The 23,331-nt window shown below is 42.2% G+C and overlaps 1 protein-coding gene across 1 annotated transcript; it reads left to right on the top strand.

The window, feature by feature from the left end:
* The first annotated feature begins 1,274 nt into the window (after window positions 1-1,274).
* kctd12b (potassium channel tetramerisation domain containing 12b) lies at window positions 1,275-22,998 on the top strand. The gene is made up of 2 exons (XM_061788260.1): window positions 1,275-2,640; window positions 21,008-22,998. Exons 1-2 carry the CDS (start codon window positions 1,800-1,802, stop codon window positions 21,595-21,597), a joined length of 1,431 nt encoding a protein of 476 aa, XP_061644244.1. The 5' UTR covers window positions 1,275-1,799; the 3' UTR covers window positions 21,598-22,998.
* Window positions 22,999-23,331: the final 333 nt, after the last annotated feature.

Raw genomic sequence — 23,331 nt, 5'->3', positions numbered from 1 at the left:
CACACCCATGTTTAAGCCGCACGTCATCAACTCCTTTTGAATTGAATTTATTCATTACAATTGGATTTTTGTTGACAATTAAGTTTCTTTATAAAGAATGTTTACTAGTTTTATATTGGTAGCCTCGGTGCAATGTAATGATAACGATGTACCATAATTATCTACTGAGCCGTAATAAAAGTATAGATTTTAAGGATTATTTTAAAGAGATTTCGGGTAATATACATTGGGTTTTTTTGGTAGTTAAATAATGAAGATGAAACTGTATACTGTACATGAGGAAAGTCTAGTGATGGGTTGTTGTCAGCGGTGCCATAATTTATGTTTGATTGAACTGTATTTCATTTAACTAAAGCCAAATATCCGGGTGCACTTCAATAAATTGGAATATCATAGAAAATGTCATTTATTTCAGTATTATTTATGTATTTATTATTTTGATTGATATTTTGATTGCTTCCTCAGATGGCCTATTTTATTTTATTTTTGTTAGCAATAAGATAAAATCATCAAAATGATGTCTAAACAGTACCCGAAGCTCTATTTACAACCAAAATTCAAATATTTGGTCCATGAAATTGTATTGCTTGATTCCAACCCGTCTAGTCTCTTCATTTCCCGGCATTTCTCTTGGCTGCACTACTTCCATTACATTTTTTTTTGTATATCTAATCATCCAGAGGCCTCATGCTGGCCAATGTAACTATAAACAACGGTACTGCTTATTTAGCCAATCATAGTTCCAATTTTCTGCCCTGTGATTGGTTGGTCAGTTATAGCCAACTTCAAGAAGCAAAACACACCTGTAGCGATCGGCACACATCAGCATCTCTGGTGAGAATGATGGATTTTAGGTTTTTGTCGTGTTATCAGGAAAAAAAATGTGGTTCCTCAACTGGTCTGGGTGACATGTTTAGGTGGTACAGCTGAATGCTGTTGAATAAGGTATGTATTTATTTATTTTATTTTTTTTGTGGGTGGTCGGGGGGAGGGGTTCCTATAATCGCGAGGTTACAGTGGCGATTAGGAGATCGATTAATTAGTTGGCAAGTCGCCACCGTAGGCCCAATGCAGGTACTGAACGCCTGCAATCATAATGCAGGACATGAATTTCACTTTTTCAACTGGACTACTAAAATAAATGTATTGAGATGCACCTGTAAAATAATAATAATAATAATAAAATAAAAAAAAACCTTATTTGAAAGAAAGTGATCGTGGGGGTTGGGGATGCTGGCGCGTCACGTGTGGGCGTGGCTTAGCGGGTGTAATAATGCGCCGCTAAGCCGCACAAGAGCTCCAGTGTGACACGCGCAAGGGGGACTGAAGAGAGCCAAGCAGACGATGGAAAGCATTCACCTCTTCCTGTACACCTTCCTCGTGTCTCACTACTTGTGGAGCGTCGTCTTCATCTTGTGGCTCTCCGTGAGCGGGACGCCCACGGAGCTCAGCAACTATGGCTTACCTCATTGAAGTTGGCGAGCACGAGCGCGGAGACTCGCGTCCGAATCGTTATGGACTCTTGTGAAATTCCTGCGCTTCCTCTTCTGCGAGCCCAAGCAGGATTTCCGCAGGATATCTATTTCACATAACGCTCGAGCCTGAAATGCATCAAGTTTTGGTAATCACGGCGGAAGGTTTTGTTTGAATAGTGCGTGCGTAAACGCATTATTATTATTATTATTATTATTTTTATTTATTTATTTATTTTTTTGCTTGCGCATGCTTACTTTTTTGGGACTCGGTAGTCAATCGATAAGGTCCAGTCTTGCCAAGTGAACTTTGCGCACAAGTCCGCCATGGCTTTACCAGACAGCGGCATATCCGCAGAGGAAGTTCCCTTCCCGGAGATCGTAGAGCTGAATGTCGGCGGTCAGGTGTACATAACCCGCTACTCCACGCTCACAAGTGTGCCAGACTCCCTTTTGTACGAGATGTTCAGCCGCAAGTCGGCCAAAGGACTGGCCAGGGACACCAAAGGGCGTTTCTTCGTGGACCGGGATGGCTTCCTTTTCCGCTACATCCTGGACTACATGCGGGACCAGCATCTGGTCCTTCCCGACCACTTTCCCGAGCGCGGGCGTCTGCAGCGGGAGGCCGAGTTCTTCAATCTGCCCGAGCTCGTCAAGCAACTGGCGCCCAAAATAAGCAAGCAGAACTCGTTGGGAGACGACGGGTGTCAGAGCGACCCGGAGGACTCCTCGCCCGGGGCGGACGCCGCCCGGAATCTGGGGTCGCTCGGCGCGGCGGCGGCCTGCGCCGGCCTCGCACCCCACTCGATGGATGGGAAGAAATCCGGCTTCGTCACCATTGGCTACCGCGGCTCGTACACCCTTGGCCGCGACAGCCACACCGATGCCAAATTCCGTCGGGTGGCCCGGATCATGGTCTGCGGGAAGACGTCCCTGGCCAAAGAGGTCTTCGGGGAGACCCTGAACGAGAGCCGCGACCCCGATCGCCCGCCGGAGCGCTACACGTCCCGCTACTATCTCAAGTTCACCTTCCTGGAGCAGGCCTTCGACAAGCTGGCCGACGCCGGCTTCCACATGGTGGCCTGTAACTCCACGGGAACCTGCGCCTTTGCCCACGAGCAGACGGACGACAAGATCTGGACCAGCTACACTGAATATGTGTTCCACCGTGAGTGACGCTATCGATCTCCCCCCCACCACCTTGTCCCCTACCAGCCTCAAGCCTTCTCTCTAGTAGATGTCCTGTAGATGATCAGCCCCAGGCTCCACGCAATTCCTTCCATGAACAGAACCCACTAGTGACTCTTTGCACCCCCCCCCCCCCCACCCACCCCCCCGACCACCAGCTTTACTACCCCCCCCGTCCCCGTCCCCGTCCCCGTCTCATCTAGTTGTTGTGTCCACCAAACCACAGCTTTCACTGCAGGAAATTGACCTTCTGTATCCAACCTCTTTTCATATTTCATCTCCCTCAGTGAAGCACAACTGTTTCTATGATCTGACTTTGTTCAACCGCAAGCCTTGTAGGGGCGCTAAGAAAAAGGGCTTTAAAAGAGTGGCCATTATGTACTGTGTAGCTTTCCTTCTCCTGGCTCAATATAGGTCCCGCTCCTCCGAAATAAATCACCGCCGTAATTGGACTTTGTTATGAGCCTCCAGGGGGACGTGAGCGCTAAAAGAAGCAACGTGTCCTGCGATTTTATGTCCTGTATCGCACGACTGGGATCGTGCCTTTGCGGCCCTGTCAGTCGTTACTTTCAGAGACATTGTAGTCACATGAGAAGGATTGTTGGGGTTTCCTTTTCACCGCGAGAAAGTAATGAAAGGCACAACACCAAGAGACCTTTTGGACAAAACAAAAAGGTCTCGCTGTGGTGTGCATTGATTGTGCAACGAAGCTTTTAGTAGTTTAATCACCCGCGCTGGGCGGCCACCGGACACGAGGGGGAAAGGGGTGTTGCGCCACTTACGTTGCGCTGCTTAATATTTGCTGTTTTGTTGACATTCTGGCGCTCGATAACAACCTAGACTGCGTGTTTGGCCCTCATCTCAGTGAATGTCGTTGTGGTTTCATGTCAGTATTGTTTGAAGCTGTTTCACAGTTAAAGTGAATAGCCAAACCGAAACAGTTAAATTAAGCTGTATAGTCGACCCACATCTGATGATTTCTCTCCGCTGTAGCTACACCACTGCTCAAGAAAGGTCTGCACATCGAAAACATACCTCAGACTATGATAGAGTAGCTGCAGCAACATTTGAAAACACACAATTCGGAAAATAGTTCAAGCACATATGCTGGTATAACATTAACATTTGGTATGAGAACTTTTTAACTGGGAGTCTTCAGGGTTTTTGTCTGACATTTGTTGTGAAATGTGTGACGAAACATCCGCGTCGAAATGTTACACCCGCCGGCAAAGACGCTGCTGAAATGAAGTGTTTATCTAATATTTGTCCAATAAAGGATGTTCTTTCTATTTCATCTGTACTTTGGATCCTACGCGTTCTCTTGTAGTCAGCACTGACCTACATCCAGCTCAAGCGGGAGGACATTTCGTGTTTTGGTTATCAGTCCAACTTAGTCGCAAAGTAAACCAATTCAAATAGCCATGAAATCCATCCATTTTCTTGACTGCTTGTCCTGGGGCTGATCCCGTGTGACTTTGGGCGACAGGCGGGGTGCACCCTGGACTGGTCGACAGCTAAATGCAGAGCACTTTTAGACAAACAACCAATCTTGCTCAGTTTCACGCCTCCAGACAAGTTAAAGTCTTGAACTAACCTAACATGCCTTTGGATGCCATCTTATTTGTTTGTCTCATCTAGTCTATGATCCAAATTTGGAAACATTTATATAAAAAGCTATTTCATACGAAGCAAAGTATGGTTTCCTGATACTGTACAGCACTTTCCATAAACAATTATCACAGAAGGATATACAGGATAATTACAGCATGCATCAAATGTTTAATGACACAGAAATAAATGCATAAAAATGTCGGCAGGGTGCAATAAAACTTCCAACAGATTGTCAATTACTGGTCAACAGAGATATAATAAGTACAGAGAAGCCGTGGGTTAAAAACAGATTATATAACCCTAATTTAATCAGTTGTTGGTCGGATAAATTCCATTCATATAATTCCTAAGTATGTGCAGATGTGGTCTGCTGTCAATAAACACGGCAGCAGGTGAAACAGTGGCTATTATATTCCATTTGAACAACAAGTTACGTGGTCGTGTATGAGGTGCGACAAATCCTTTCGTAACCTCTGACTCATGTAACACACGATTATCACGCATGAGCAGTTCTCCACACTAAGTCTGATCCTCTATGGCTGAGATGAAAACGTTCATCAGCTCCGCAAACAAACAAATGAGAAAACAAAACAAAAAAACGGCTGCAAAATTCATATGGCTCCCTTCCTGGAAAACTAAGATTCCTCCGGGAATGAGATTATATTATGCCTGCAGTGTCTCCAAAGCCTAAAGCAAACAGGCAGCATTCCTCTGTCATTCTGCTCGGGCGCACACTGCAATGGGGAAAACCTGGTTTAGCAGCATGCTGCACCACAATTTAGGAGGAGTGTTTCATACCAATATTAACATCATAAATAGTAGAATTACTAGCAAAAAAAAAAAATTTTTGTTTTAATTATTATTGATTTTTATGAAGGACCCGAACAGCTTTGATTGTAAATTAAACGGTGCGATGTCTACGGTCAAAGGTGTGATTTAGAAAAAATAAAATCATGAGGGGAAAAATATGTCCCAGGGTCAAACTGTTGCCGTTATAAAAGCCCTATTGAGTTTTATTATTAATTCGTTTGTGTATGTAATAATATTATTGATTTTCTCCAGGTACTCCGGCTTCCTCCCACATTCCAAAAGCGTGCATATTAGGTTCATTGAAGACTCTACATTGTGCTGTTGTGAATGTGAGTGTGAATGGTTGTTTGTCTATATATGCCCTGCAATTGACTGGAAACCAGTCCCCAGGGTGTACCCCCAAAGTCAGCTGGGATAGGCCCCAGCTCACTGCTGACCAGAGGCAAGACACTGCTCTGCAAGTCCCAAGTCAGTGGTACAGAACGTTCAAATTCAAATACGTTTTTGAATTAAAAGCATCATTGGGTGCCTTGAATGGCCATATATGAATGTAAATTATTATTATTATTATATAAAATACGTTTTTAAATTTATAGGATCCTTGGGTCCCTTGAATGACCTTATATGTAAGTCATTATTATTATTATTATTATTATTTAACAGCAGTATTTTAAGTAACAATCATAGAAGTGTAGAACTAAGCTAACCACTAACAGTAAAATATAAAAACAATATAACAAGCAAGGGGTAATGCAAAGTTGAGATATGACACATTTCTAACATCCTCAACTGTCATACAAGTATGATAAGATGTAAGATGTAAAAACTAAATTTGAACATTAATAAGTGACGAGTCGAACGATTGTACTCTTATTACCCCTTATTGAGGCTGCTCATTCTATTGACCTGCCCCCCCCCCCCCCCCCCCCCCCAAAAAAAAACAACCAACTGCTCCTCATTGAACTGAGTTCTGAAGTCTCGTGCACAATGCTGAGATCTTGCATGACAATGAGAGAGCGGGCCATTTTTTTGAAACAAACGTTGAAGAAAAAGTTAAATGGATAAATTCAATCCTTTTGATGCTATCGCGATGTATGCTGACGTCCTGTCGAGGGTTTTGTTCATTTTCCCCCTAAAATCCCACAGTGGTGAATTTGTGGTACAATATAGCATTAGCCAAGAGCATGGTGAAAGAGTGGTTAGCATGTCTGCCTGGTGACCATTTTGTTCTTTGATTGATTTTAGATCCATTGGTACGTATAAGACCTGACTGCTGGCCTCTGAGTCGAACAAATGATCAAATATAAGTGAAGCCTTTGTTTTGTTTTGTTTTTCGTTTTATTTGTGTGGAGTTTGCATGTTCTCCCCGTGCCTGCACGGGTTTTACCCGTGTGCTCCAGTTTCCTCCCACATCCCAAAAACATGCATGGGAGGTTAATTGCAGACTCTAACTTGCACGTAGGTGTGAATCTGAGTGCAAATGGTTGTTGTTTTCACTGACAATCTTCACTTCATACGAAAACAGTGGTATGCCATGGTCATGCTCCTCATAAAAGGGTGCGACCAAATCATGAAAACTGAAAAAGTTGGTCACACCAGTGCTATTAGTGTAAAAATTAGTGTAGAGCCCTGTTTCTGTATACATAATTGCTCTTTAACCAAGCAAAAATATATTTTATCCAAATAATCGATTTTTATCAGTTTGAACATTAAGTATCTTGTCTTTGTAGTGTATTCAATTAAATATTGGTTGAACATGATTTGGAAATGCAGTTTATTACGACGTCCCAACTTCATTGGAATTGGGGTTGTAGATTGCAGGCGGCACGGTGAAAATTGGTTAGCACATCTGCCTCACAGTTCTGAGGAGCGGTGTTCAAATCCCGGCCTCGCCTGTGTGGGCTTTGCATGTTCTCCCTGTGCCCGCATGGGTTTCCTCCCACATCCCAAAAACATGTATGGTAGGTTGATCGAAGACTCTAAATTGTCCCCTTGATGTGAATGTGAGTGTGAATGGTTGTTTGTCAATTTGTGCCCTGTGGCTAGCTGTCCCAGGGGTATCCTACCTTTTGCCCAAAGTCGGCTGGTATAGGCTCCAGCACACCCGTAAACCGAATGAGAACAAGCGCTATACAAAATGGATAGATGCATGGATGTCTGCCATGTATTTGCAGTGCAGCCTGAGCATAGCACAGTGCTGACCTTTTTGTACGATTTCCTACTAAATATGTGTGAAGCTACTTTGAGTAAGTCATTAGCACAAATATGCTGAGTCATGTCTAAGGTGTGAAATTTTAGCCACTGGCGTCTTAGCCCCCCTCCATCTCGAGTCGTGGCGGGACTCGACATTCAACGGCGTCGACGCCTGGCAACATTTCAACCTGGGCCCACCCCACAGATTCACTGATTGCCGACTGCATAACAGCTACATTTGCATGTTCCATTAAAACGGCATCACGGGGAGGCATCGCACTTCATGATTCAGCTGTAAAACTGCTAGGCAAAAAAAAAAAAGAAAAAAAAGCGGAGCGCCCTCAGAGCGCCAGTCTGTTCTCGCTAACTCCCAGCGGCGATTTGCCCCTCGTCATGTTCCCCCTGCTGTCATTGTCATCCACATGGCAGCGCGCCTTTCGTACGATCGCCTTGTCTCTCAGCCAGCTGGGTCAGCGCTTTCCCTATTTGGATAGAAGAGGAGAGACCAGGAAGGGATGTACATCAAAAGGGAAAAGGGGGCTGCAAAGTGGGGCGAGGAGGAGGAGGAGGAGGAGGTGGAAGGAGATAAAAAAGAAAAGCGAGCTAGGGATGGGGGAGCGTTTTGCAAAGAATTTGGTGCTTCTGTCTCTTCTCTCCCTGAGCTATGTCTAGATGAAGCACGACTGGATGTTCTTCAGAGAGGAAGTGGACTCAAACTGACTACCCCGTGATTGTGTTACACCAAACAGACATTGATTGATGAGATTAGCCTGCATATACTGATGCCGCTTATTCGACGAAATGACAGACAGGAACTTCACAGCTGAACACAATATATCCCGTGACACTGATTCTTCTTACCATACAGTATATGCATGTTCTGCAGCGTTTGTGGGCGAGCAGGAGTTGATCCTGACTGACTTTAGGTAAGAGTTGGGGTACAACCTGGACTAGTCACCAACAAATCACAGGGCACACACAGACAAACAACCATTCCGCTCACATTGACATTCTCACCTATGGACTAAACCCTGCTTGTTATTAAACTTTGTTTGAAAAAAAAAAAAGAAAGAAATCCCATAGAAATTTATGTAAAGTAAATTCAAGCAGCCGGCACGGTTGTATATTGGTCAGCACACCCACCTAATAGTTCTGGGGTTGGGGGTTCAAATCCAGGCTTCTGCCTTTCTGTGTGGAATTTGCATGTTCTCCTCATGCTGTGTGGATTTTCTCTGGGTACTCCAGTTTCCTCCCACAGTCCGAAAACATGCATGGTAGGTTCAACGAAGACTGAGTTGTCCATAGGCGTGAATGTGATTATGAATAGTTGTTTGTCTATACTGTAGGCCCTTCGATTGGCTGGTGACCAGTCCAGGGTGCACCCCGTCTCTCCCCCGAAGTCAGCTGCCCAGAGACCTTAATGAGTATTAGTGGTGCAGGAAATGGAAGGATGGATGAATTTGTGCGTTATTAACAGTACAGACAAGACGTTAACAAAGATTTGAACATTCTTAACTGTCACACAAGCATCCTGGTACGCTTCTGTGGTGGCATCACTCACAACACACAGAAGGCCCTAGAAAAAGATCGTCACTTGTGGTGCCCAGCTGAAATCTCATAAAATTTGCTGACAGTTTCAAATTTTTCCTCACGTCCCAAACATTTTGATTGAACTTGTAATTGTAAACGTTTTGGGGCACTCACTTTGGTAGGTATTCACTGATGGAGTAGTGGTTGAGACGCCTGACGTGTGCAGGCAGCGTGGCTTCAGTTCCCACTCGGCGAATGGCAGTCTGTCTCTATATGTGCCTTATGGTTGACTGGTGACCAATCCAGGCTGCAGTCAGCCTTTAGCCTGAAGTCAGCTGAGATAGGCTGCAGCTGCTTGCCACCCTGAGCAGGATAATCAGTATAAAGAATGGATGGATAGAATTTTGGAGGTTACACTCCAACGTGGATTACCAAAGCTGGAGTTTCCAGGTTGTATTTTTCAATTAAACATAGCATATGTATCGGTGTTGTATTGTTTTGGGAATATCTGTGGGTGCACCATCAGATGTTGTCAGCATGCTGCTCATTCAAAGGGCTCAGCTGCAATCATCTTATCATTACACTGCTTATTCATGGCCTCTCAAATTGTTCAGCTGCAACTTTAGGATCAGTATGCCATCCCATTCTGTTTGGGCATTTTGAAGAACAGTGTAGCTGCCTTTTGGGGGAGTCTGTGTTTGCTCAGTGTTCGGGGTGCTACGGGGGCCACACGAGGGCAATGCACTCCCCAGTTTGCCATTATGCTGAGCAGGCAGCCGGCACCGATGAAACCAACACAAACACTGACACACACACAAACTCACACACACAGATGGAGGGGAGATGTGCAGTAAGCCTCCCGCATAATGTGAACGATTAGGAGCTGCAATTGTCTTGCTTCTTTTCAGTCTTCATTGTAATCTTTCACACCATTTGCTCCCACGTTTTCCTCTTGACAGTAATAATCAGTAGATTGTGGTAATAAAAAGAGCATCTTTGCTACTTATTAACTGGGAGGAGAGATAACAAATAACATGGGAAATGGAAGCAAGAGAGCCCCGGGCGTACATTACCGTTATTATTTTCTCTATCAACATGTGACGCAAGTGCACCAAGTCTGCTTGCTTTTGTTACATTGGTGTGGTCAGAACCATTGAGTGTGCAGAGATCCTTGACGACAACACCCACGCTTGCATGTAAGCTCACATGCGCCCGCATGCGGCGACACTGCTTCCGAGTGTCTTTATCTCATTGTGCATTGGACTATTTTTAGTGAACCAGGCATGGAGCCAGATGTGTACCTTCACTGCACTGCCACAGTATGTCCTCCAGCATGGGTACATATCCTCATCAAAACATATGGCCTATACATCTGCTAAAGCAAATATTGGCCTGCATACAAGGAGGATGTCAACATGAAGTTGCAAGCAGCCTTAAACATCCAGTCACATAGATGTTAAACCAGTCCAGGACCATTCCAGAAGGCTCTGCCAGTAGGGGGCATGTACAGTTGCATTATATGTTAGCATGAAGCAACCGGAGAAAATGTTATCGTTTGTTTAACAATTTAGTGTTTAGATATACAATGTGTAATTCTCTTTTGTTTTATGTGTCAGTTTGACAGTAAAATGAAACTGGGAGTGACAAATAAACAGGTTGAAGCATGCACACTTTGCTTCTTTTCAGACATTGTGAGCTAGTTTCTTCTTCATTTTGTTTCCTCAGAGTGATGTTATACAATAGTCTACCATTTCCTGGCAGCGAGTGAGAACTGGTGCTGAAGAATAGTTTAAAAGCTGTGTTTTAACAAGTTTAAGTATATTTCAATCGGTTTAAATGTGATAAATATATATAATTTATCAGTCGCTCTATATTGCAGAATGTCACCTATTGCTGTGGGTCTGGAACGTATTTCCGTCAATAAGTGTGTAATACTTACATACGTATATGTGATTGCTATATGCATTAACCAACATTATGATCCCTAATCAATGTATTTATTCGCCATTTCAGCTCGGCTGCATGATCTTTCAGCATTCACACGCAATTTAAAGAGGAAATTTTGAGATAGTAGACGGTTCTAAATATGCATTACTTGTGATTTGTTTCCACTGAGACTTTGATCACCTGCTTTTGTTTTAGAAAGCTGTTGCAGGTTTACCCTACGCTGACACTGAGCTTTGTGCAGATTTGTGAAAGATGTTGTCTGAAAAGTATTATTCGTTGCAAATCGATCATCTATCTATGCTAGCAACGTATAGTGACAGCAGACGGACAGCAGAAGGTACAATGAAGCTGTTTATCGCCCTGTTGCCAGTCTTGCAACAAAATGTCATACTGTAAATATTCAAGGTACTGTATAAGTAGGTGTAAGCAGCAAACTGTAAATGTGTGAGTGTTGGCTGTTGCTAGGCTGGGATTCACCTCTCAGCCATCTGGAGACCGAGTTTCTAATCTGCCTGTCTAATTATCAGTAATCTGAATGGTCAGTTTTGTCCTTGACGCTGCAGTCCTTCTGGTTGTCTCCCCTTGTCTGCAACCTGGGATGACATGGACTCAAGCCCTTGGATACACATGAAACACCTCATTCTGCTTTAGTTTGTCCAAATATTTCAAATTGAGTCATCTTTTCATCTTGGTACTGCAATGAAATGCTTCATTAGTTTTATAAATTATGGGATTTATTTCAAGGCCTCGCTGCCCCTTTGCTCTTCCTATTTGGCAGCAGCTCGTGCCTCTCCTGCTGTGTATTCCACTCATTTCCTCAAAATTATGTAGATTGACAGCTTTGTAATTGCTCAGACTCATGAGTACACACCAGCGTTTTTTATGCAGGGGACCGTGCTTATATCTCAGCGTGTAAATTTAGTTGAAAAGAGTGTAGCATCAAAACGTCTAATTACACACCCACGTGTTTTTGCTCTGATGGTAATCAAAGAGAAAAGCCTGTCAGTGAGATGTCTGGAGGTGGTGAGGCCAAGCACGCGGATTATTTCACAAAGCAGATATTAGGATATGTGAGCTACAAGCTCAGTAATTACAAGTAAAACATTTAATAAGTGGCAAAATGTCGTGGAAGGCACCATAGAGACGACCTCACGGTACGGATGAAAGGCCTCATCGCTCTTAGACACGTACGATCCAATTTAGCTCTGCTTCCTTCACACGACAGTAACGTTTCCATGGAGATGATGTGATCCTTGTGTTTGCCATGCATCTTCCCCGTCGTGAGGTCACAACACTTACCGTATCATCGGGTACCCGGTATGTTTCCAAAGCAAATCCTTCTTGGTTAACCTAGCACATTTCATGTTGTTTTATTAGGGCGACCCTGGGGGGAAAATGCTCCTGTGTCACTCTAGTGTGCTGTGAAAGATCATCAGGGGTCCCGTGGGATATTATCCAATTTCACTCTCTTTGTCTGAAAAGTATTATTTTTTACAAATCGATCATCTGTCTATGCTAGCAACGTATAGTGACAGCAGATGGACAGCATAAGGTACAATGAACCTGCTTATCCCCCTGTTGCCAGTCTTACAACAAAATGTCATGCTGTAAATATTCAAGATTCTTTATTGACAGTGTACAAGTCATACAACGAAATGCAGGTGCACTCAAGAGCCGGAATTAAATCAAATCAGTTGGAAAGATAATTAGTACAACCCCAATTCCAATGAAGTTGGGAAGTTGTGTTAAACATAAATTAAAACAGAATACAATGATTTCCAAATCATGTTCAACCTATATTTAATGGAATACACAACAAAGACAAGATATTTCATGTTCAAACTGATAAACCTTATTGTTTTTAGCACATGTGCCACACAATTTCAATGGGAGACAGGTCTGGACTGCAGGCAGGCCAGTCTAGTACCTGGACTCTTTTACTACAAAGCCACGCTGCCAGCTATCATCAGGCAGGAGGCGGGGTTCACCCTGAACTGGTTGCCTGAACTAGTGTTCCTGTGGGAATTTTGACACTCCCTTGTTAAAATTACAATTATTATCTTTTCCCCAGAAAAAATACGAATGATTTTCCTTATGGTGACATCATGGCTTCATTCCATTAAGTTCCCTTTTAAAGGCCATGTAAAGTGAAAATAAAATGTCAATACTCTTCTTCACAAAGAAGAGTATTGTTAACACGCATGCCAAATTTTGAATGAATACAAAAATCTTTAAATATATAAAATGAGGGTCCAAAATCATGAGCCAGTCTGTCGGATGCTGCGGGCGTGTCCGCTGAATGCCCTGTTCGAACTTCGCCTGTGAATCAAGTACGTTTGTTTGTACAGTAAGTGCTCAAATGTCTGTAGTCAGCTACAGGCTGAATAATGTGTGCTGCTGTGTTAAATAAACAGTTAAGTGTTTCTGTTATGTGGGGACCCGCACACAACAACAAAGAGTGAGTTGCTGACGTATTAGACGACCCCGCGCCAGTAAGTCGAGCTCGCTAGCTGTTTAGCTCACGGGCTAGCAAACGTAATAAACAGTTAACTTTCCCTGAAGTGTCTCTACGTGCGGCGCATGGATCGAGGGTGTGGAGTATTTGATGGACCCAACGCCCGTCCGGTAAAGGGCTACTAGCTGCTAGTAGGGGTCCAATTTGCTGTCCCATTCGCCATCGTCTCACTCTGTGAGCCACACGTGGCATAACACTTCAGGGAAGAAAACATTTTGGGTTGTAGGCATAGCTAGATGGCTAACTGTATGCTATAGTGGTACAATAATATTTGATTCTTTTCAATTTGGCCCTAGTACTCCCTCTTAGCAAGTTTGTCATGAAGCCCAGTTAGTACTCTCCTTCCACTTTTAAGGACAACTGCCACAATTCTGCCAACATTTTGCTTGTAAGAATAGAGATGTTGTCCATTGTTTGACTGACATTTTGAGAGCTGAAGCTGAAAGAAGATAAAATGTGGACCTCCACTAAGCATTATGTTGTGCAAGTACCCTTCAAACACTGCCACCATTCAACATGGTGCTTATCCTTTTCAGCCAGCATGTAAAAAACTGGTGTTACACCTTTTACCAATTAGCGTTGGGTTCCTTTATCTTTGTACTAGAACACAGTGTGTGCGTGCTTCACATTCAAATGACTGGTAATTTGTGTACAACGTGGCGATGCTAATTTCGGTTATGCAAAGCATGCATAGTGCTGCATCGTTATTAAATGGAAAATGGATTGCATTATACAGCGCTTTATCTACACCATCACGGTACCCAAAGCGCCCTACAGATTCTCTTCACATTCACTCACCAAGACGCTGCCAGGCCCGCAAGGAGCAATTTCAGAGCTGGGATGCGAACCGCCAATCCTTGAGTCACTGGACAACCCGCTCTACCGAGCCACAGGCAGTTAGTCATTTAAAACATTCTACTCTGAAAAATGGATTTGAATGCCAAATCATTTTATGTGGACCGTGAAAGCAAATCTTGTGTCAACTTCCATAATTCATGCAAAAATGTGTTACCAAAATTTCTAAATTGTCATATGTAATAAATGTTGAGTTATTGTAAAAGCATTTTTTTAAATATCCTTATAATGGTTTACACCCTAGTGATTAGCACGTCTGCCTCACAGTCGAAAGGACAGGGTCGAATTTTGGCTCATGAACTCCCTTTCTGAAGTTTGTGTTATGTGCCCATGCTTGTGTGAGTTTTGTACAGGCACTCAGGCAGCCTTTCACATTCTAAAACCATGCATCTTAGGTTAACTCAAGACTCTAAATTGTCCATATGTGTGAATGTGAGTGTGAATTTTACTTGTCAATCAGAGTGCGGATCTGTGCATATGGCACATGCAGCGAACACAAATACCGTCGCTTCCACATCAACAACTGTGTAGAACATTTGAATATGTGCTGGTAATCAGAAGGTAACGCTAATAACTCTGTTAGCTGATGTTAATCTGTGCTAACACCACTGCTCTGCTTACCTTATGGCTTACAGCTTTTCCCTTTAGTCTGTTGGCTGGACTTTGGTTGTAACTTGGGTAAAATGCTGTATAAGAGAAGTATTATGTAAATCTGTCTCACTGTCACGTGACACTTGTTGGGAAACAGGCAGATTAAATATTAACTTGGGAGGAGGTTGGGGGGGGGTTAACATGCAAAAAAAGCCACATTTTTGGCTAATAAATGTGAGAGTACAGAAGCGGAAGGTGGTACAAGGTATTAAGTAGCTAATTCAGATAAATACTGACTCATCAAATATTTTGCAATCCAATAAAATTACATTAAGTTTTTATATGCTAAATGTTAGAAGACCATGAATACAAGGTAGTCCTTTGTAGAAGACAACATTAAACAATTATTATAAAACTATTATAGACAAGGCGGCACGGTGGCCCACATCCCAAAAACATGCGTGGTAGATTGATTGAAGACTCTAAATTGCCTGTAAGTGTGAATGTGAGTGCGAATGGTTGTTTGTTTCTATGTGCCCTGCGATTGGCTGGCGACTGGTTCAGGGTGTACCCCGCCTCCCGCCCGAAGATAGCTGGGATAGGCTCCAGCAGCCTGCGACCCTCGTGAGGAGAAGAGTTAAAGAAAATGGATGGATGGATGGATAGACAAAAGAGAACCCTATTTATTGCAGGGGATATGTTTCAGGGCCACGCACAATAAGGGAAAATCTGCGATACAGACATTAAAGCAAAGCAAAGAAATTTTTTTATATAGCGCATTTCATACACAAGGTAACTCAATGTGCTTTACATGATTAAAAGCATTTAAAACAAAGAAAAAAACAGCTCATAAACATTTAAAAGTAACAGAGAGAGAAAATTTTATTAAATTAATTAAATCAGCATACAGTGCAAGAAATATCATTTAAAAGTTGAGATGCTCTAAAAACCATGAGCAAAAAAGAAAGAGTTTTTAACCTGGACTTAAAAACATTCACACTTGGGGCTGACATCACTTCTGTTGGCAATTTATTCCATTTGTGTGCAGCATAATAGCTAAATGCTGCTACACCGTGTTTGCTTTGGAGTTTGTGCTCCAGTATTTGACCTGAGTCTTTCGATCTCAGAGCCCTACTGGGTTTATATTCCATTCATATTTCTTTCATCTATTCAGGACCTAAACCATTTAGTGATTTATAGATCAGTAGCAGAACTTTCAAATATATTCTAAAGCTGACTGGGATCCAGTGTAAATACTTTAGAATTGGACTAATATGCTCTGACCTCTTTGTTCTGGTCAGAACAGCATTCTGAATGAGCTGCATCTGTTTAATGCTCTTTTTGGGGAGTCCAGTCAGAAGACCATTACAATAGTCAAGTCTACTTGAGATAAAAGCATGGATGAGCTTCTCCTGGTCTGCTTGACACATGCAAGCCTACACTCTGGATATGTTCTTCAGAAGGCAGTTTTAGTAATTGATTTGATAAGTCAGGTCGGAATCTATCAGTCTATCTATCATCAAGGTTTCGGACTTTGTCTTTTTGATTTTTAAAGAGAGTGACTCCAGGTATTTACTAATATCAATCCTCTTTTCTTTATTGCCAAAAACAATTATTTCAGTTTTCTTGTGGTTTAATTGAAGAAAATGTTGGCTCATCCACTTATTGATCTGTTTTAGACAGTGACACAACATCTCAATTGAACTGAAGTCATCTGGAGACACTGCTAGATGTAACTGCGTGTTATCTGCATAGCAATGATAGTCAAATTAAAGTTCTGAAGAATTTGACCCAAGGGTAGCATTTACAGGCTGAACAGGTGGGGACCAAGAACTGACCCTTGAGGGACCCCATAGGTCATTGCCATTCGATGAGATTGAACACTTCCAATGGTTACAAAATAACTCCTTTCCTCCAGGTAGGACCTGAACCATTTCAGGACTGTTCCACTATAAAAATATTTGTATCTATACTTTTAACACAATTAAACTTGTTAAAACACACATTAAAAAGTATTCTTTAGAACCTGTTCTCATGTTCTTGCTCGCACAGTTCCCTAAACAAGACACAAAGTGGCTTGCTTCCTGCTGTTTATTTGTCGGTTTCAGTTGAAGTTTACTGTAAAACTAACACATCAAACAAACAAAAAAACAAAAAAAGAAAAATCATATCTCTAAACACCGAAATGTTCAACCAAACCAAATGATTTTTTTAAGCAAAAGCCAGCCAGCGTAATGGTAACATACAATAGCAAACACTATTGATGGGCTAACAGAAACTGGCATTGATGTCAGGGTAATTATAAACCTTTAATAACGGAAATGAGCATAGCTCTTACGGTAAATCTAAACCTTCAAACAACCGCTACTTTAAAGCTCAATGTATTTTGCCAAACCAACATTTTCTAGTATTTGGGATGTAATACTGTCTCTCTGGAACCTCAGTAAACATGTGAAACAGGAATTAAAATCGTCCACGAGATCCAGACGTTTTTCTGCCGAGAGGCCTGAAATCAGGTCATTGGAAATTCTCGTGCTTATCTACGTCACTAGCAAAGATCTCTGCCTGTCTCTCCGCTCCCAAGGTGTCAACATAACAAACACGTGTGCTCTCACAAGTGGGTCTTCTACACGGAGGCAACCAATCAGAGAAAAGGAGACAGTCTTAGCCAAATATGGACAAAGCGGATACAAAACTGGGCCAAACAGAAGCAGTTGTCACAGGTGCCTTTTCTGGACACTTTTATGACAAAACCAAGGTATTTTTTGAAATTGGCACTTTTATACTAAGTCCATGTTAGAGTGTCACTGTGTGGAGGTCTAAATAGCCAAAATATGGAACCTTTAACACACACGGAGGAGCAACACAACGGTGACTCATAGGAGACCTTCTATGCCTCTTTTTCTCAGTGCTGCCCAGGATTTTGCAGCACAATGTGATATTACACTTAGGGTGCACAATTCGGACTTGATTGTACCGTACATCATAGAGTACTATAAAAACCCATAAAAATGATGGCTTTAAAATCTGCGTTATGGGTGGGATGTGAACGATGAATCGCAAAATAGAGGGGGGAACACAGTAGGCTACTATTACTTTGTACTACTCCCACCAGCCAGTATAATCACTACAATTATTCTGAGTAAATAAAAGTTTACAACCCCATTTTTGTAAAACATCTCAATTCAGTAAGGGTGAACAACATAACAAACCTTCTGGAGGACATTTTGTGGCATCGAAGTGCTAAATGTCAGCCGCACTGACATGTTGGAGATGCTAATAGCCATAACGATGGCAGCGGAGCCAAGTGTCACATTGCACAGATGGGAGAGCGCCAGAGAAGATGTGTGGGAAAGTACTTTGTCTTTTGCATACATCCCTGGAGAAGTGGCCTCTGGGAGGAAAAAAAGGTTGAGTGCTCTCTTTTGCTGTTCTCCTCCATAAGGCTTACCGGTGGATGAAATCATGGAGCCCATCCCCCAGTGGATTATTCCTCCGACACTGCTAAGCCCCCATACTCCCACGGCCAGGCATCCTCAAACACATGTATTCATTACAGCAGATTTGGAATGCACTGTGCACACTGAAGCAACGGGTGGAGAACAGCTTCCCCAGCTTCCTTTTCCTTTTCTTTCTGTCTTAATCTGCCCCACTTTCAAATGCCTGGACATGCTTAGCGTATAAAGACATCCACACATACACACATCAGGCCTCACATGCAAACAGCCACATGTGTCACGCATAAATGCACAAACACATAAGGTGGTCCACACTCAGCCTTGTGCTCTTAGTCACGTTGACGTTCAGAGAGAAGGCAATGTAAAGGGGAGCAAGCGAATGTGTGTGCATGTGTGTCATTTCACACATTGGCTGAGGCTTCTTGTACCTGGCTGACTCTGCGGGAGCACGGCTCACAAGTAGCGGAAGATTAGGGCTTCATGTATTTTCATGTACTTCTACAGCTAGCACGTACAATTTAATATCATGTGACTGGATGCACAGTAGGCATGCAATGCTGTCGTTATCATTCAGCATGTTGGGGGGCCGTGGGCAGACGAGAGATATACAAATACATACCTGCGCAATGTAATGACATTCACCACAAGAGTTCTATCAGTAAAGCTCAGATTTGTCGGACACTGCCAGAGACTTATTAATTTAACAATATGTTTATTATTGCAGTGAAAAGTGCTGCGGGGAATCACACTGAGAGGTGTTTAATCATCTGTCCTTCCTATTTAGATAAATAAGGAAACCAAAATATTCACCTGTGATGTGATGCAATGTGGTTTGTGTACAGCTGCAAACAAAAACTACAGAAACAAAGATTCTTCAATAACTACCTTTCTGACCGTGTCAATCAAAACTCAGCCTTATTATAAGATTTAAAAAACATATTCAAATACATACAAGGAAATGCAGTTCTTAATATCTATTAATTCTTTTTAGACAGACAGGTGGATAGAGATTTTCTATTAATCCCACAGGAAATTCTGGTATCCAGTAGCAGCAATCATAGTTACAAAACACACATTACTGTATGGACTGTCGGCCGCAGTAGTTAAGAGGCAAGTACAGTGGTGCTTTGAGATACGAGTGACCCGAGAAATTAGTTTTTCGAGATACGAGCTGCAGTTCAGCCAATTTGTTTTGCTTTGATTTGCAAGTAAACATTTGAGATACAAGCATTGTATAGTGGCATTGAAATCAACTCACTTCACAAGAAGCAGCAGTTTGGCAGAAAGTGAACAATTCTTAAAAAAAGAGGCTTCAAGCTGTTTAATGCCACTCCAAGTTGAAGTTTACTGTCAAACTAAACATAGAACAAAGAGAATTACACATTATTTGAAACAACAACACAGCTGTGCCTTCTGCTAGCTTAAAGCTAACTGGTACATTGTGCTGCATATGGTTGCGTGCAATGCTTTACAATTATGACAAGGGAATTGGGAGCACAAACACAGAAGGTGGTCAAAATAATTTTGGGGGCTTTTTTAAAATATGTTCTGCTTTGACAACACACCCTTTAGCGTTGGCAAAAAAAATAAACCTCATGAAAATCTGTTGAGAAATGAGCAAGTTCCGATTTAATTTCAATGTCCATGCATTGCCTTTGATGGGAACATCCATCCTCCCAACATGGCCGCACCCATATCGCCCATATCAGAAACAACCGTGACAAAGATTTCCCTCAAAGAAGAGAAATTGGTTAATCGTCAAAAATGCCTCATTCGGCTTCTGCAAGACACTTTCACACCATCCACTTACTCACCATTGAATTGTGAACACACACACACAAACAAGCAGTTGTCCTCCATTCCCATTGTCTTGTTTCGGGTTCCCCCCTGGTGAGTAATATTCCCCATTTTTCTTCCCCTCCCATTCACTGAGAGACAAAGCATCTTTTATTCCCCAGCCACATGATGTACTTCAATTAGGAGATCAAAACAATCATGTTTTTTTTACTTGACGTTTTCCAAGGCAAAACACATTTGTTATCTAGTTACCTTGCTGCGTGGACAGATAAAGTTATCTCCCCACGTTGCAATTTCTTGAACAGTGTTATTATATTGAGGTATCTTATTTGCAATGCGCTTTTTAAATGAGAAACGAGGCAGCCATAATTGGTGCAATTTTAATTTTGAAGGCTCAAATGTGTTTTGTTCTCATACCACACACAGATTCAACACATTTTGAAAAAAGGAATTAGGCAGTTTATACTTACTGAAGTCGTTTATTGACCAAGCAATAGCTGGTAACTTAAAGAAGTGCTCAAAATCAATTCAGCTTAATTTATAGTTGGTCCTTATTGATTACTACAAATGCTCAACCACAGACTAATCAGCCATGCTAGGCCAACCCCAACTGCTGCTCTGAACTTCACTCACTCGGCCACGCCCCTTAAATGCACACATACAACACTTCAGGTGTTGGTGTGACTTTCAGCGTGTCCCAATGTAAAGTAATCACACATTATGAATCCCGTTTCTTTCTTTACATTACCTTTAATTCTGTTTTATGGTGTTTTCATACAATACAGTGCTACTTTTGTTTTATTAAAAAAAATTGTGTTTTGAGGGGCTGGAATGGATTAATAGCACTTTGAGTAAATTGAATCACAAGCTCGGCCTCAGAACAAATAAAACTCGTAAGTCAAGGTACCATTGTATATGTCCTTAGGTGACCTTTTGAATGGATCATTAATAAAAATAAAAGATAAAATTAATAGCATTTCAATGAGGTCCTCAAAAACAGCTAGCTCTATGAAATGAAAAATACTTTTTTCCTTCTTCAGGTGGTTCATCGGTGATTCCCAAAGCCAACACAACTTCAGATTTCCGCATTCTCCCTGAAGTGGCCCCAACCAAACCTCAGGCTGAGTCGGCTTCAGTGGAACCCAGCAGCAACAGCAGCACAAGCTTTGGTGGTCGAACCCAAAGCCTCCCAGAAAGTAGCAGCATCCCATCACCGGACGTACAGCCACGACCCCTTAACTCCCCCCCTCCTCCCCTCACACCTCCACTTCCTTCTCCTCCATCAATTCCCCTGAGAAGCCCTGAACTCCCCCCTCACCCCCCTCATGTCCCAACCCAGCCGCTGCCCTCAACCAAACCTTGCCCTATCCCCAGTCCTCCCTCGACTCCGCCTCCCTTCGAGAGCACCCAGCACCCAACCAACCTCATCCTAAAGACGCTGCCCCGGCTCACTCCGCGAGAGAACGGAGGTCCCCTTACTGTTGTGAACGAAGATGAGGAGGAGAGAAAGATGCTGGAGGAGGATCTAAAGAAATGCATTGATGACTTCAAAAAGATCCGCATGCCCAAAGTGTTTCCAGATCGTAAGAGGCACTGGCAAAATGACTTGCTCAAGAAGTACAATGCATAGTGTGCATCTGTTTAAACATGCCCATGTTATACCAATGAACAGTAGAGTCCACAGTATTTCCATGGTGCTTGTATCCACATTTTGTGACCGCTGTTGACAAGTTTCCTCAAGCTCTACAATTAGATGCCATCAGCAATGCAATTCACTGAGCAGAGTGCTTAGCCCTCAGCTAGTTTACATGTTAGCAATAACCAAGTTTGCAGGCATTTGTGTTCAAACATATTAAATATTTTCAACAGTACAGTACATCATTGATAATGTGATGCTCTTATTTTTAAATTTGCTCTTGACACTACGACATTGTCAATAACAAGTTATGGGTGGGTCGCTACTATTCAAATTTGCAAGAAAGACATTTAAACCCTCAATGGATTAAAATGGGACTCTAAAGAACAGGGGTGGGTAAAGAATAGCCTGCTCTGTTCTTTATTTGTTGCAGTTATTTATTTTTTTCTTTACAGTGGTAAATTAAAATATATTTTTTATTATTTTATTACATTAAATAATTGGTTAATTTACTTATTGTAAATAATCAAATCAAAATCTATAATTGGTTAATTTATTTATTGTGAATAAAATAAAAATTCTAAAATAACCAATTTTACATCTACGTGTATATTAAGAAATATTTATTCGTTTATTCTTTTTCCGTACCGCATATCCTCACTAGGGTCGCGGGAGTGCTGGAGCCTATCACAGCTAACTTCGGGCAAGAGGTGGGGTACACCCTGAACTGGTTGTCAACCAATCGCGGGGCACATACAAAAACAAACAACCATTCGCATTCACATTTACACCTACAGGCAATTTAGAGTCTTCAATTAACGTACCATAAATGTTTTTGGGATGTGGGAGGAAACCGGAGTACCTGGAGAAAACCCACACAAACACGGGGAGAACATGCAAACTCCACACAGGTGGGGGCGGGATTTGAACCCCAGTCCTCTGAACTGTGAGGCAGATGTGCTAACCAGTCGGTCACCGTGCTGCCGACAAGTTAGGTAGATGTTTTACTTAAGTTAACATGCATGTTTCTGGAATGGAGGAAGCTAGAATACACGGAGAAGACCCACACAAGCACGGGGAGAAAATGCAAACTCCACACAGGATAGCCACAGCCATGCGATAAATATATTTGTAAAAATACTTTCACAGGGACTCAATGCAAGAAAACAAGATGATTAAAAGGAGAGAGGACGTGACCAACCAAATCCTCAAATTTGATAGAACATGCAGGAGGACGACTCACAAGAAATGTACATGCTTGGAGAAAAAACTGATAAAAGTATATGTCTGAGCACTGAAATTCCTGTTGATAATCATCCAAAATATCAAAGTCCGTCAATGTTGAGTTCAAAGCTTTTTCACTCTGCACTGCTTGTGATTAAAAAGCTAAGCCGTTTTGTCCATTTTTGTGATTACATTATCTTGCAGCCCACACTGGGGAATTCAGCCAGAGAATGCAGTGTACCGCAAAGCAAAATGGGTTCTTGGTAGGGCCAGAGTGGGGAATAATAATGACATATCTGTGTGAACCAATACATAAACTGTTCACCCACATTCAGTGGGGAATGAGCAGGTGTGTGCTTATGTCACCTTGTCATGCTAATATCATTTGCATTTCCCTAGCTGAATTTCCATATCCCTATTTATAGTTTACATTATATTCAATTGGACAAAGTGACACTGATATACACTGTAAAGTATAAAAATGCTGGCCTAACATCTGCAGAC

This window comes from Phyllopteryx taeniolatus, chromosome 10 (assembly GCF_024500385.1).
Source record: "Phyllopteryx taeniolatus isolate TA_2022b chromosome 10, UOR_Ptae_1.2, whole genome shotgun sequence".
Lineage (NCBI taxonomy): Eukaryota > Metazoa > Chordata > Actinopteri > Syngnathiformes > Syngnathidae > Phyllopteryx > Phyllopteryx taeniolatus.
The sequence above is the reverse complement of the archived record's forward strand: the minus strand, read 5'-3'. Positions and strand labels throughout refer to the sequence as shown.

Coding starts and splice junctions, on each gene's coding strand:
- kctd12b (XM_061788260.1), top strand. CDS start 1,800: ATGGCTTTACCAGACAGCGGCATATCCGCAGAGGAAGTTCCCTTCCCG. Junction 2,641..21,007: donor CACTGAATATGTGTTCCACC/GTGAGTGACGCT, acceptor TTCCTTCTTCAG/GTGGTTCATCGGTGATTCCC.